This window comes from Thunnus albacares, chromosome 24, assembly GCF_914725855.1.
Source record: "Thunnus albacares chromosome 24, fThuAlb1.1, whole genome shotgun sequence".
NCBI lineage: Eukaryota > Metazoa > Chordata > Actinopteri > Scombriformes > Scombridae > Thunnus > Thunnus albacares.
In genome coordinates this window covers 19,131,912-19,148,538 of record NC_058129.1, presented here as the reverse complement: position 1 = coordinate 19,148,538, position 16,627 = coordinate 19,131,912, and the positions used below count along the sequence as shown (strand labels likewise).

Here is a 16,627-nt window from a genome sequence, read left to right as displayed (position 1 = left end):
ATAGAGATCGCAAAAATTAAAGGTGGGAGTGGGTCCCCTTGTTTTGTTCCCCTATTTAATTTAAAGCTATCTGACAGGGCCCCTTTTGCCCTGACCTGGGCTCTTGATGTATTATACACTGCTTGAAGCCATTAATAAAAGTGTCATATAACACAGGTTTATAATATAAAAGACCAGGACACCCTGTCAAAGGCTTTTGCAGCATCCAAAGTGAGGATCAATGTTTGAGTGTTTGTTTTCTGTGAGTAGTCTATTATATTCAGAGTTTGTCTTACATTATCAAATTAATGTCTCTTTGGAATGAAGGCTGTTTGGTGTGGGTCCATAATATGCGGAATAATTTTTGACAATCTGTCTGCCAGGATACTGCTTAATAATTGTTGATTTACATTGAATAAAGTTATTGGTCCATAAGATCCACAGTCAGTAGGATCCTTGCCTTATTTATGTATGACTATAATTTTGGAGCTGCACCAAGTATTTGCCCACTGACTATGATCTAATGCCCAATTAAATGTTTTTTCTAAAATCGGCAGTAATTCTTTATCAAATTCCTTCTAAAATTTGCCTTTGAACTCGTCACTCCCTGGGCATTTACCCTTTTTTAATTTCTTTATTGCTATGCTGATCTCCTCTGACATAACTGGCAAAATCAGGTTTGCATTGTGTTTATCTGTTTTCTGCTGTAGTTTTATTCCGGATAGATATTCTTTCATTTTATTTTGAGGGTGCAGATTATTGTCAGGGCTGCATAATTGTTTGTAGTATTTTGCAAATTCCTGTGCTATTTCCTGTTTACCTTTTACACTTATATTCCTGGTTTGGTCTTTGATAGAATAGAATTTATCTGTTGTTTTTTCGATTTATAGGCCAGGTTTTTCATTGCCTTTGTTCCACTATCAAAGTATTGTTGTTTAGTAAACATCAATGATTTCTCTACCTTTTCAGTTAATAATCAGTCAAATTCTTTCCTTAGTTCATTTAAAGAATGCAAATAAACACAGTTTCCTTTTGCCTTATGCTTCAATTCCAATATCTTTATTGATTGTTCTATTTCCTTGAGTCTTTTGTTCCTCTCTCTCTTTTTATATGAAGCAAATTATATAATTTCCCCTCTCAGTACTGCTTTTGCTCCCTCCCACAGTGTGACCGGTTCAACATCCTCTGTATCATTAATTCCTAAGTAACTTTTAATAGTTGATCTTATTTTAATCTTAAAGTCTTCCATTTGTAACAGGGAGTTATTTAGTCTCCAAACAGTATGACCCACCTCCAGATCAACGTTCAGTTTCATAGTCATTACATTCTATTACCCTTGGTACATGATTAAACATAAAGACATAGTCTAGCCTCAAATATCTACAGTAAGTCTTTGAAAAGAAGGTATAATCTCTTTTTTCAGGTGGAGAGTTCTCCACACATCCATCAGCCCTATTTCCTCAGCTGCTCCTCTAATTATTTTAGCAGCTTGATCTGAGTTATGTTGTCTATCACTTTGTGTATCCATACTTGGGTCCATGATTAGGTATAAGTCACCTGCAATGATTGTTATCCCTCGGCTTTCTGAAACTATTATTTCAACAATCTTTTTGATTAGGTCTGGACCCCCTTCAGGGGGGTTGTAGATATTCATAAATGAAACCATTTCCTCATGAATCGTTCCAAGTACCATTACATATCTACTTTCCTTGTCTGATATCAGCTTTTCCAGCATAAATGCTATTTGTGGCGTTATTAAAATAGCAACTCCTCTTTTTGAGGACTTGTAAGATGAGTAATATGTCTGGGCATTTGTAAGTTTTTCACTGAAGTTTTTCTCATGAACTTAATCACTCTGCAGCTCTATTGTGTCCTGAGTAGGCTTGTGCAACACCTTTATCTCTTCTCTATCAAAGTACGCAGTCTGACTGGTTGGACTGAGTCTCAGTCAGACTAAAGTTGAGATGCTGAAGTGTGATTAAGACATGAAACTTTTTCATGGGAACACAAACACTCAGCTGCTGTTTGAATGGTTGAAAGCTGGAGTTCATGAATCACTGCTCACAGAGTCACGCTGACAAACATTAACATGAACTAATCAGTCAGATCAATTAATCCACTGTAAAAAAAAAAAACTTTAGATTTAATATTATCACACGACTCACTTACAGCTAGTTTGTCTTTAATATCATAACTGGACAAACACTTCTCAATGTGCTGATGATCATCTTTTAGAGTTATTATTGATTAATGATTGGTACAGTTATAATGTAGTTAATAACTCCATTGAGAGATGAAATGAGGGACTCAACCAGATCCGCTATTTTCTGTCTGCAGCCAGGATCTCTCACCTTATCAGAGAGATGTTAGAGTCAAAACTACTTTTTTGAGTCATTACTTGGTCAAATCTGAACACACATATGTGATACACATATGTTTAGATTCAGGGTGACTTATACTTCACAATGGTATCCTTATCAGTGCTAGTGAGCTTGTGGTGGACATCCATACCTATATTTAACTTCCTTCATGTTGTCTTACCTCATTTTGAATCAGCTTGTGAACACTCTGTCCTTATAAGCTCTGGGGAAATGAATGTTAAACAAGCACACAACAACTTTTAAAACAAGTCCGTTTGTTTGCCAGTAACACTCCTGTCTGGTAACAACTGGAGCTTTTGTAAAAAAAAAAAAAAAGAAAAGAAAAGTTAAACAGATACAAGTAGAAGCCACAGAGACTTGCAGTAACCAGTCACCAGCAACAGCTGTGGAGAGTTAGTATACTGTGTCTGGATCAAATGTGTTTAATTGTCGAGTGCCTGAATTGGTCTATGTTTGATGGAACACACTTCTTGATTTTTTTATTGTTTTTGCGTTGATTTTTTTTTCTGTAGGCTTTATAGATAGATTCATGCTTTAAGCAAAACATTAATTTGTCCCTTTGATGGAATATCAATTATTTAATATTCTGTCTGCAAATAAAGATTTTTTTTACTTTCTCATCAGTATTTTTTGTGCGTCTCAGTTATTTCAAACTGATAAGTGAGCTATTATTATGATAATAAGGTTTTCTGATACTGTTATATCCAGTGGTGGAAAGTAACCAAGTACATTTACTCAAGTACTACTTAACTACAACTTTGAGGTACTTGTACTTTACTTGAGTATTTCCATTTTATGCTAATTTATACTTCCACTCCACTACATTTCAGAGAGAAATATTGTACTTTCTACTCCACTACATTTATTTGACAGCTTTGGTTACTTTTTAGATGAAGATTTAACACAATAGATAATATAACAAGCTTTTAAAATACAACACATTGTTAAAGATGAAATAATAATATATCACTCAGAGGGACCAAACCACTACTTTTACTGCAATACTTCAATCTCAAAATACTTATGTACTTTTACTGTGGTAGGATTTTCCATGGTGACTTTTACTTGTTAAGTAGTATTTTTACATTGATGTATTGGTACTTTTACTTAAGTAAAGGATCTGACTACTTCTTCCACCATTAAGGAAAGTGATTAGTGTTTTGATCAGATACTTAGAACCTTTTTTTGGTTTTAGCTACTGTTTCTTTCCTGTCCAGCAGGTGGCAGTAAGTCGCCTTTAAGCTGATTGCCAACCGCAATTAAACCGACATAAGAAGAAGAAGTGTTGCCAGCTAACAATGGCAGCTTTAACGGAGTTACGGATGGATCACATCCCTTCAGACCCGCTGCTGCACATTTTATCCTTTCTGGACTTCAGAGACCTGATACAGTATGTATCCGACAGCAGAGCCCGGTATCTGGAGGAGAAACACGCAGTTTATCTTAAAATCAAGCGGCTAAAATAACGTTCATTCCCAACGGCAGCGGCTCGTTAGCTCGTTAGCTTAGCATGCAGCTGTTGTTTTTGTGCTAATTTCTGTCAGAAAGTGGCAGAAATTGTTTCTAACAGCTGACACCGGCAGTTATCAATAAACCAGACCGACATGTTAGCTATCATGTCATGTCATGTCATCACAGGGCAGCTCGTAAACAATATGAACATCTTGTTTACAGTTAGCCGCCTGCTAGCAGCAGCTAAGTTTGTTTACGTCAGTGAGCTTGTTCACACTTGTGATGTTTGGTCCAAAAAAATAGTGAAAATGTTCGTTTTTATTTCAAAGGTTTCGTCTGTAGATGTCTTATTATGTCCAAACCAGCACAAAGATATTCAATTCACTGTGATGAAGAAGAAACATGAAATCTTCACATTTGAAGATAGGAGCAGCAAATTTATGGATGAATTTGCTCTAAAAATAAAAGACTAAATCGATTGTTTATAATGAAAATAGCTGTCGATTAATTTTCTGTCAATCAATTAATAGATCAAGCGACTAATCGTTGCAACTCTAAACTGTGCGTTACGTATTATTATTATTATTATCATTATTATTATTACCATTGTTACTATTATTGTTATCATTATGGAATTGAATGAAGTATCTGTATCTACTTGAATACTGTATGTACAGATTTGATGTAACTTACTTAAACTTCCATTTTATGCAATTTTAAAGTCAAATATCACACTTTTTACTCCACTAAATTTATCTGACAGTTTTACTGACCTGTTATTTAACAGATAAAAATGTTATAAACAGAACATATCAGTTAGGGCTGCGATTTAAGATGATTTCCATTATAGATTAATCAGTCGATTTTTTTTGGATTAATTGATTAGCTGTTTGGTCCATAAAATGTCAGAAAATTGTGAAAATTGTCTGTTAGTGCTTCTCAAAGCCCAAGTTAACGTCCTCACATGTCTCTTTTTGTCCACAATTCAAAGATATTCAGTTTACTGTCATAGAAGATTAAAGAAACCAGAAAATATTCACATTTAAGAAGCTGCAGAGAGTGTTTTGACATCTCTATATGTGTTGTTAAAAATGAATCTCATTGAGTTCATCTTCACAGTTTAGAGTAAAACATCTACATGTGTCCGTCTCTCTCTCTCCACCTCCTGTTATCTGTGCAGCTGTAGTTACGTCAGCAGGAGGTTGAATGAGTTGTCCAAACACAACCCGCTGTGGAAATCCCACTGCTCCAAACACTGGCTGCTGACAGAGTGAGTACCAATATCATCAACTCATGTTGTTGTTTTAAATCTGCAGGAAGCTGTTCATCACTCAGATCCTCACACGTTGTCTTGTGATCAGTTTTAGTTTGTAGATGATGATCTAAACTGTAATCACAGGCAAATAAATGGAATCTGTTGTGTGAAATATCACCTCCGTCTTATTATTTTACCCTGAAATGTGATTTCATAAAAGTCTATTTCTTTATTTTTTATAGGGCTGCAAGTAAAGATGATTATTTAACCGATTTATGTGATTAAATCATATAATTGTTTGGCCAGATGTAACATCTTCCTGCTTTCTGTCGACAAATCGTTTGGAAAAAGTCCAAAAATGAGTGAAAACAGTTTCCCAGAGTCCAAGGTGACGTCTACAGAGATCCTTTTATTGGCTGATTAACAGTCCAAAACTGAAAGATATTCAGTTCACGATGATATAAATAATAAACTTCAATAATAAACCTTATTTGTACAGCACTTTGCTTAAAAATCATGTTTACAAAGTGCTTTACATACAGTAAAACACAAGGAAACAGTGATGTGAAATTACCACAATTAAACTGAATAATAGAAAAGAAAAGACATTTAATAAAACAAGAATATTATTAATAAAAATAGGAATGAAAGGTCATACGATCCAAAAACAGACGGAACTTTACGAAAAACACAAAAAACCCTCATTGGCCCCAAACTCCTGAACGGCAGAGCATAAGGAGGAAGTTAAGAGTCTAACTTCCTCAGGCAGGTCATTCCACAGTCTAGCTGCTTTAATAGAGAAGATGCAGCATCTAAACATATAAAACAGACAAAAAATAGTAAATCCTCACACTGGAGGAACTGAATTTTAGCGTTTATGCTTGAAAAATGATTTTAACGAGTCGCAGATTCATTTCTCGTTCTTTCTTTTCGTTCCACTTTTTAACTTTTTATGATGAAACGTTGAAGGGAAAATGTTTCTGTGACCTCAGATCCTTTAAAAAAACAAACCTTTCTGTTTAGTAGTGAGAGTTTGTGTGGAGGTGGTGAAGCGTATTCTAGCCGTGTGTGTGTTTGTGTGTGTTTGTGTTTGTGTGCAGTGCGGAGCGGCTGCAGAGCGGCGTGTCCTGGTTCTGTCTGTTCAAACAGTACTACAGAGACCTGGGCCGGTACATCCAGTACTACCCGGTCCTGAAGAGAGCCTGGGAGCAGCTCAAGAGCTTCCTGCAGCAGAGGTGTCCTCGCATGATCGCATCGCTCAAAGGTTACGTCGCCACAGCAGGATTTCACTTTTCTTTTCCCCTAAATGTCATCTGAAGGTTTCCCTGTTGAGCTGCAGGTGGAAGTATAGTAACAAAAAGAGGCACTAAAAAGACTGTAACGTTGAAAGATATCTACTTGATTTGACTCATTTGGATGCTGAAGCTTCATATAAGCTTCAGATAAACTTTTAAATACAGAAGAAAAGGTGTTTTAATAGTTGTGTGTTTGTTTTGTTCAGAGGGCGCCACAGAGGTGGAGCTTAACGACATCGAGGCTCAGATCGGCTGCAGGCTTCCAGACGACTATCGCTGCTCGTATCGCATCCACAACGGACAGAAGCTGGTGATCCCGGGGTCAGTAGCAACCATGATGGAGTCTCCGTGACGCCGCTCATGTCCTGTCTAACCTCCACCTGTCTGTCTGTCTGTCTGTCTGTGTGTCTTCAGGCTGATGGGCAGCATGTCTCTGTCCAACCACTACCGGTCGGAGGTGCTGCTGGACGTGGAGACGGCGGCCGGAGGTTTCCAGCAGAGGAAGGGGATGAGACGCTGTCTTCCGCTCACCTTCTGCTTCCACACCGGACTCAGCCAGTACATGGCTCTGGAGCCCGCCGAGGGACGCAGGATGTTTGAGAGCTTCTACCCCTGCCCCGTCCGTAACACTTCCTGTCTGCCTTCCTTTCAGAATAATAGAATAGTGCTTCACTGAGAGGAAAAGAGCGTTAAAGATAGAGTTCAGACTGTGAAGATAAACCAGTGAGATTCATTTTAGAGATATCAAACATTCTCTGGTTCCTTCAGTGTGACTGCTTTTAATTAATTAATTGTTTTTAAAGTTGTAAATTAATTGCTTTAAAGTAATTTTTTTTAAGCAAACATGCTCAACATTCTCTGGTTCCAGCTTGTGAGGAATATGAGTAATTGCTGCTGTAAGGCTACAACTAATGATTATTTTCATTATCTGTTAATTTGTTGATTAATCGTTTCCCAAAACCCAAGATGTCGTCTTCAAATGTTTTGTTTTGTCCACAACACAAAGATGTTCAGTTTACTGTCACAGAGGCTAAAGAAACCAGAAAATATTCACATTTAAGAAGCTGAATCAGAGAATTAGGACTTTGTTTTTTTTTTTAATGACTCCAAACGATTAATCAGTCATATGAGAATAGTTGGAGATTAGTTTAATAGTTGGTAACTAGTTGATGAATCAGCTAATCGTTACAGTTCTAATGATCTTTAATTGTAGAGTTCAAACTAGATTTGAACACTGAATTCTTCCCTAAATCTCACCTTTCCTGCTAAAAAAAATGTAACATAATGTAAAAATGGTGACATGACACAAACATATCTGCACATAATCATCAGTTATGAAAGAAAAAAACTTCAGAAAATTAACATTAATTTTATGATAAATAAACTGGAGGCTAAAATAAAAAACATCTGTTGAAACTAGTAGAAGTTTTAGTTTCATATTGTGTCTCTCTGGCATATTTATCATATATGTGATGAAACTCTTCAGCAACACAAACTCTCATTTTTTAAAAAACGTTTGATCACGTTGGTTCTTTTTTTCTTTTCTTCCAGGATCAGACGGCTCAGGATCCTTCAGCCATCGACATGTTCATCACAGGTCGGTTTGTTTTCATCTCATCTGTCAAACCTTTTATTCTCCAAAACCTTCACCCCTCCAGATCCTGGAGCATCAGTGCTGTTGCTATGGTTACCTGCACGTTAACATACTTTAAACACTGATGTAGAAAGTTCTTCAGCTGTCGATCTGAACTATGATTGAGATGTTAAAGACGATTAGTTAATAATCAACTAAATATATTTTAAACTAAAATGCAAAAAAATATGCTGGTTTCAGCCTCTAAAATGTGATGATTTGCTGCTTTTCCTTGTCTTATATGACAGTAAACTGAATATTTTGGGGTTTTGTACTGTTGATCAGATGAAACGAGACATTTAAAGACGTCTCCTTTGACTCTGGGGAATTATAATGATCATTTTTCACCATTATTGACATTTTATAGACAAAACAATAAAATAGATTCATTGAAAAAGATATCTACAAATTAATCAGAAATGAAAGTATCATTAGTTGCAGCCCTGAAGACGCCTGCCGGCCACCTAGAAACATCTCTACCTGTGGCCATTTTAAAACATGCAACTGTTGTGAATTTGTTCTTGAGTGTTATAACGAGGAACATCTCTGATTGGTGTCATTAAAAAGGTGAAATTAAGACTCACTCTTACAGTTTTTACAGTGAAATCATCTGGTTGTTAATGATTTTCTTTCATTTAAATGACATTTTCTTCAAAAAGTAGTGAAGAATAAAAGGTCACGGTTCCCAGAGTCCATCCTGACGTCTCCAGATGTCTTTATTTATCCGACCAACAGTCCAAAACACAAAGATATTCAGTTTACAAAGTTCAATCCACACAGTCTCTCCTGAGCCAAAACCAGATGATTAAAGGAAAAAAGACAAAATCTCTCACAGTTTATTTTTTCTTATTTTTGCTTTTTTCTTCTTGTGAAATAAATATTAAATAAAAGAGTCTCTAAAAATGTAATTTTGCAAATTTTGCGTTGGAGTTTTGCAAGAAAACAAACTGTTTGTGTGTTCAGGTTCCTGTTTCTTAGAGTGGTTCACGACTTACGTCCACAACGTCGTCACGGGAGAATATCCGATCATCAGAGACCAGATCTACAGGTGACTGAAACCGCAAACAGGAACTGGAAATATTTTGCTTGCTTGTATTGATCAGAACGAGAACTTTAATCATATTTTTTTATCCAATCAGTTGAACATTAACTGACTACTGAGAAATAGTCTGAGCTAACGATGTCACTTTTTAATCGAAATTCCAACTGTAATTGTGGGTAAAATGTAATATTTGAACTGTAATGACCTGTTCCAGTTTAAAGTTTAGAGTCTGACTGTTTGAAGTAGTTTTCCTTGTTATCCAGCAGACGGCGTTCTTAAAATTCACCATCAGCTCTTTGACAGTCAGTAAACTAAAGCTCATAAATATAAATGGAGGAAGACGGTAGCGACCGACGCCGTGTTGATCAGATAATTACACCAGTGTGTAGTATGTTGGGGGCAAAATTACCAACAAAGATCAGTTTGCCAACATTGTAAAAATAAATTGCAAATCATTGGCTATCTTACCACACAAGTAGGGCAGGGTATTGTTTAAAAAATACCAGTACCAATACCAGTACCGATACCAGTAGAGTGCTTCATTCTACTTCTTTCGACAGGCGTGTAGTTTTTACTTTCACATGTTTTGGTGGCATCTCGGCACGCTGAACTGCATCTACATCAAACACACCTGCTCGACTATGGGTTGTAGCTGCTGCGGTAGTCGACCAATCACACGTCACATTAAATCAACGCCTGCGGTGATTCGCTGTGAGCAAAACTATATATACTATATTTTTTCTAGATCTGGGTACAAAAAGGATCAAATGCAGGTAGCATTTGACTGGAGAAGTTTCAGTACTACTTGCTACTGGGTTACTTACTCTTCACAGTCACAGGAAGTTGTGACAGCTCCAGTCCGCTTGTTGGTGTCGAGCAAATAATTTCCCGTTAAGCTCGTTAAAATAAAATAAAACATCTGAACGTTTTAGGCTTTACGTTCTCTCTTTGTAATAACGATTGATTTAGTTTTTGTTTGTAGTGTTTAACTGTTGGTTCCGTCTGCAGGTATGTGCACGATAAGAGCTGCGTGATGACCACCGATGACATCACCGTCTCTGTTTCTACTTCCTTTCTGCCAGAGCTTTCCTCCGTCCACCCGCCGCACTTCTTCTTCACCTACCGCATCAGGTACCCGTCTGTCCGTAGACGCCGTTCTCCTCGGAGTCCACCTCGCGTTGTGTTTTTTAACGAATCTGTGTTTTTTTTCAGGATAGAGATGTCGAGCAGCGCGTCGCCCGAAGCCGCCTGTCAGCTCGACAGCCGCTACTGGAAGATCACCACCTCCGACGGCAACGTGGAGGAGGTCCAGGGGCCCGGCGTGGTCGGTACGCCGCTCGCATCACATGACCACCTCCGCTAGTGGACTCTGATCGGCTAAGACGAGCTGCTGATATTATGTCTGTGTGTGTTTGTGTGCAGGAGAGTTTCCAGTCATGACACCTGGAAAAGTCCACGAGTACGCCAGCTGCACCACCTTCTCCACCCCGTCAGAGTACATGGAGGGTCACTACACCTTCCACAGACTGGGTACCTGAAGCAGCTCTTTAATTAATAACTTAACAAAGACATTAAATACCAGATCAAAGCGAGCTAGACCAATAGGATTGAAAGATAAAATACATTTGCACTAAAACACAGATTAAAAATAAACATGTTTATGAGCAGCTGGAGACATGACGTGTGATTATTATTCTGATGTTTGTCTCTTTGTTTTAGCCAATAAGGAGGAAGTTTTCCACGTGGCCATCCCTCGCTTCCACATGGTGTGCCCCCCCTTCAGAGAGCCAGTGGTTCGAACGGTAAAGCCGACAGAATGCTGCACTTTTAATAAACCTTGTTTCCTGAAAGTATCTTTAGGCTAAAATCATGAAATCCATCTTTCGAGCCTTCGTAAACCTAAAAGCGTCTTGATGGTAGATTAACGAACGACTCCTGAACACTCGGAGGCTGAGAGCATCTGAAGAAGCTGCAGCAGGAAGTTTACTTTCTTAAACCGGCTTCCACCCAGGATCGTTATAATAATAATAATAATAATAATAATAATAAAGACTGTAGACTGTTTACTGCACATTAAAAAGCTCTTAACATTCGCTCTTAGTGACGCTTTGGGAAATGTGTGTAGCAAGTTTCATAGAAACGCTCTCAGGAAGCACTCTGAACCTCTGAGATCAATTATTATCAGGAAACGAAGCCCAGATTTACTACAAATACAAGATAATCATGTTATGACTTTATTTTGCTTTTGATGAACTTGGTTAAAGATACAAACTGTCCTTTTCAGTTTGTTTGTTACTATAAAAGCAACATGAGCATAGATTACATTTTATTCTTGACGGTGTCTCATATCGAGTGATAGAAAGTAACTAAGTACATTTACTCAAGTACTGTACTGAAGTACAGTTTAGAGGTACTTGTACTTTACTTGAGTATTTCCATGTGATGCTACTTTCTACATTTCAGAGGGAAATATTGTACTTTCTACTCCACTACATTTATTTGACAGCTTTAGTTACTTTTCAGATGAAGATTTGACACAATGGATAATATAACAAGCTTTTAAAATACAACACATTGTTAAAGATGAAACCAGTGGTTTCCAACCTTTTTGTCTTTTGACGTCTTACAAAAAGCAGTGTGTAGTCGGGGTCACATTTCACATGTCTATGAGTTGTTAACAGCTCCACCAAATAGTGATTTTTCCCTCTAAACTTCTCACATGCTTTTATTTCAATAAATGTTCAAATGATCCAATATTTCAGCAAAAATCAAAGATTAGAGAAAAAGTCCAAAAACTGAAAACAGATTTGTGTATCAGAACTTTGTTTTTTCTTCTTTCCTCTCCCATTAATCATCTCACCACCCCTCAGATTTATCTGCTGACCCTTTGGAGGGGCCCCGACCCCTAGGTTGGGAACCACTGGACTAAACTAGCTAACTGTATATAAAGTAGTGTAAACTAGCTCCACCTCCAGCAGCTACAACAGTAACATGCTGCTCTAACACTGATGCTTCACTATTAATAATCTAATGATGTCATATATAATAATATATCAGTCAGAGGGACCAAACCACTACTTTTACTGCAATACTTTAACTACATCAAGCTCATAATACTTATGTACTTTTACTGCAATACTTTAACTACATCAAGCTCATAATACTTATGTACTTTTACTGCAATACTTTAACTACATCAAGCTCATAATACTTATGTACTTTTACTGCAATACTTTAACTACATCAAGCTCATAATACTTATGTACTTTTACTGTAATGGAGTATTTTTACATTGCTGTATTGGTACTTCTACTACAGTGAAGTATCTGAGTACTTCATGTCTCCTCCTACAGAAGCCATCTACCAGTTACACGTCTCGCTTCGACGACCACGATGATGACGGCGAGTACTGCGACGGAGACGGCGACGACTTTGGTGACCTTAGAGGAATCAACATGGCCGCCTTGGAGGGGGCGTGGTGCCCTCGACACATCTGACCTCAGACCCCCCCCCCCCCCCACACCCTCCCCCCCTGTCCTCGCTGAAGTGTTGTCATGGAAACCGGACGGACTGTCAGTTATTCAGGGCTGATTGACAGTCAGCAGGGGATTCTGGGACAGGTAACCAGAAGCCATACACGGGACAGAATCGCATCGCCTTCCAGCTGTCAATCAAACGAATGAAACAAACAAACAAACAAACAAAAAAAAAAATTGTGAATGAGGTGCAGTTTTATAGAAAATATACGTTTCTTGTTTAAACTTTACTGATGTGAAACTGTTGGATAAGCTCGGACAAGAAGGATAAGACGGCGTCGTCGTCGTCTCCTTCGCTCTAAAGGATTATCCCTGATGTTTGTGGCGCCCCCGTCGATTTATTTCTGAAGCAAAGCAGGGACACAAAGCAACTTCCAGTTTAGATGTAAACATTGTGGGACGTGTGGGATGATCTCCGAAGCACCCGTAAGTGTTTCTGTAAAAAAAAAAAGCTCCTCGTCAGAATGTGGATGTTATTTTTATTCGTAGAGTCTAAGATTGGTGCTCAAAGTGCCGCGGTTCCTCTTCATCAGAAGGTTCCAGGTTCTTTAAAATCTGTGGTTCCCAACCTGGGGGTCGAGACCCCTACAAAGGGTCGCTGGATTAATCAAAGGTCAAGATAGGATACAAAAAAAAAAAAAAGCATACACATAAAACACAAAATTGTGATTTTTTTTTTTTTTTTTCAAGCTTTTTTCTAATGTTTGCTTCAGTTCTTGTGGATTTCTGTATTTTACCTCATCAAGCCTCTAAAAGTTACAAAATAAGTTCTCTCTCTAGAGCTGCAGCTACAGAAGATTAATCAGCAGCTGAATAATCGTTTTAGTCTTTTTTTTTTAAGCAAAAACGAGAAAAATAAGCTGGTTTCAGCCTCTCAGATGTTCTGATTTGTTGCTGTTCTGTGTTGAACATGATGATAAACTGAATTAAGACTGTTAGTAAAACAAAACCAGACATCTGAAGATGAAACCTTGAACTGTGCGGCATTTTAACGGATATTTTTCACTATTTTCTGACATTTTATGGACAAAAAAAACCAATGAATGAAGACAGTAATCGATGACTTAACCGGTAGACGACATGTGACGAAGAGTCGCAGCGAGACTTTGTTTTATTTTAAGGTCTCACATGTTGGAAAATCACTGCTTTAAAAGATCTTAAAGCTCTTCTTCACTGCAGGAACAGAATCCTCCCGGTGTTTTACGTAAAGAGACCGACTCTGCTGCTGTTAGCTGACGTCTTTAAACGTCTTTATTTATCAGACCAACTGTCCAAAGCACTAAGATATTCAGTTTATATCAATATAAAAACAGATCGTTCAAGTTTTGCTCAGAAAACTAATAAATCTGAGCTGTAATCAGATGTTTAAAGTTTTATCTTTGTTTAATAATATAAATATTAAATATACTTTATACTTTGAACTCTTCAGGTTTCTAAAGGAAATGTTCCTGAAACGAGGTCACGAGTAGCTTCATTTTTAACTTAATTAATTTTTAACACTAATTAACTTAAAAACTACTGAAGTGACCAGTTCGTCCAACACTACGAGATAAAACTTTATACAGCAGCTTGTGATTCTTTATTTTTCTAAACTTATCACATCTTCATAACATTAACAGACAGTATTTCTGCTGTTTATCTCGCCATCGATGGATCGATTGTCTGTAAAATGTCAGTAAAAACACTAAAATGCTCGTTTTTAACATCCCACAGTGACGCCGTCAGATGTCAAAAAAATTCAGTTTACTGTCGTTTATGACAAAGAAAAGCATCAAATTGTTGATTTATTTTGCTAATTTTGCTTAAAAAAATGATTAAAAATGATTATCAATATAGTTGTAGATTATTTTTCTGTCAGTCATTGCAGCTCCAGATAAAATGTTACATAGTTAAAAGTATTTTAATCATAAAACTGACTTGACGTGAACGCAGCATAAATTTATTTCCAGAAACGTAAGCTGAGCGCAGAACAAACAGAGATTTATGCATAAATGTTACTTTAAAGTTCCTGCAGAGGAAAACAAACATATTTCCTGCTGTTGATTTGAGAATCATGTATATTCTTCTCTCGTTCTCTCTGGAACAGGAAGCAGAATGTGAGCTGAGGGTTTCTAAGTTGTTTTGTGCTTCAAACTTGTTTTTCTGAAACTTTTTTGAGTTTAATCACACGAAGCAGATTTCTCTCTCTCTCTCTCTTTTCTCTCTCTCTCCGTTCGGGAAGCGATGACGTGTCGTGTCGTCACGCTCTGATGTGATTGGTGGATTTGTTTTGTATGTTTTTGGCTAAATAAATAACAAAATTATTCACAGCTGCAGACTCACTGCTGTCTGGTTCACCTGAAACACACAGAAACCAGCTGAACACACACTTTCAGTTCTCACTCATCTGTTTAACAGCATATTAATTTAATAAAATTCATTGATCAGTATATTAATGTCTTAAAGATGTGTTATTTTAAAAAAAAGTGTATTTTTTGACTCAAGAACTGTTCATACTAGTGTTGATAAAATAATACATGTAATTTTATGCAGTTTCCTACATTTAAAAAAAGTATTTTGCACATTTAATGAGATTCATACGGAGGCCCCGAAGTGCTGAACACAACAAAACAAACCAACATTTTAAAAAACACAAGAAAACAGAACAGAAAATCACAAATTAGAGACAACACAGATAAAACAAATTGTGCAAAATGTTGTGTTTTGCACCTCCAGGCTGCCGTAGGTCTCTTAAACAACACGTTTGTCATAAATCAGTTATAAAACAACTAAAATGTGCTGAATTCTTTCTACAACTTATAAACTTTCTTGCTGTAAATCCTTTTGACCAGCAGGTGTCTCCATAATCAAGTGATTTAATAACAGAACATTCAAGAAGCCACATTTATATATATATAAAAAAAAAAAGACCTTTATTGATTATTGAACAGGATTGTTTGGTCTCATTTTTCATCGCTGACGTCAGAATGTAACGAACTGTAAACTAGTTTTGTGTGTTTCATCAGAAACAGAAGCGAAAGGAAACTCGTGCAGGTCGTTTCCCCCTCTTCTTCTTCTTCTTCTCTCCCTTTCATTCATCCTCCTCTTCCTCCTGCTCTTCCTCCTCCTCTATCACCCTCACTGTCCTTCTCCTCTTCCTCACCCCTCTCGTCTCCTCCACTTCCTCCCTCTCTTCCCCCTCCTCGTGCTCCTCGTGCTCCTCCTCCTCTTCCCCCCCTCCCCCTCCCTCTCCTACTCCTCCCCCTCCTCCTCCTGCTCCTCCTCCTCCTCCTCCTCCTCCTCCTCCTCCTCCTCCTCCTCCTCCTCCACCTTCCTCCTCGCGGGCATTGCAGCGGCTGCAGTGCCTCCTGAAGCCTCCCAGGAAGTGGGACCTGAAGCAGCAGAAGGGGCAGGCGAAGCGTCCGGGCCGGTGAGCCGCTCCGATGTGCTGCTGCAGCCGGCTGGGCAGGAAGAAGGAACGCTTGCAGTCTTTGCAGCCGTACGGACGCTCGACGTCGTGACAACGAACCACGTGACTGATGGCGAAACCTGCAGCGACACACACACAGGTGAGGAGGAGGAGGAGGAGGAGGAGGAGGAGGAGGAGGAAGAGGAGGAAGAGGAGGGTTAATCCAAAATACTTCACCTTATAATGAGAGAAGGTTTAATGAGATGCTTTTATTCTTGTAATAATTTATCTACAGTTGTACAGATTAATCGATCAGTTGATCAACAGAAAATTAATTGGCAACTATTTTGATACTCGATTAATTGTTTGGAAAACGTCCAAATTCTCTGATTCAGCTTCTCAAATGTGAATATTTTCTGGTTTCTTTAGTCTCTATGACAGTAAATCTTTGTCTTGTGGACAAAAACGACATTTGAGGACGTCGTCTTGGAATCATTGATCAACATTTTCTGACGTTTCATGGCCCAAACTAAATAATCGACTGATTAATTGATCATAAACGACAGTGTGAGAGGAAGAATGATGGAAGAGCAGGTTGTTGCCTCAGAAACAGAAAAAGTTTGAGCACCTTTGAGTTTGGTTTTCCAGCCGCAGATGAGGCAGACG

The 16,627-nt window shown here is 37.9% G+C and overlaps 1 protein-coding gene across 1 annotated transcript; it reads left to right on the top strand.

The window, feature by feature from the left end:
* Nucleotides 1-3,619: 3,619 nt before the first annotated feature.
* Nucleotides 3,620-15,002, top strand: fbxo3 (F-box protein 3). The gene is made up of 12 exons (XM_044344382.1): nt 3,620-3,750; nt 4,993-5,082; nt 6,168-6,331; nt 6,569-6,683; nt 6,777-6,981; nt 7,914-7,959; nt 8,959-9,043; nt 10,046-10,168; nt 10,250-10,365; nt 10,460-10,567; nt 10,757-10,839; nt 12,391-15,002. Exons 1-12 carry the CDS (start codon nt 3,659-3,661, stop codon nt 12,532-12,534), a joined length of 1,371 nt encoding a protein of 456 aa, XP_044200317.1. The 5' UTR covers nt 3,620-3,658; the 3' UTR covers nt 12,535-15,002.
* The last annotated feature ends 1,625 nt before the right edge of the window (nt 15,003-16,627 follow it).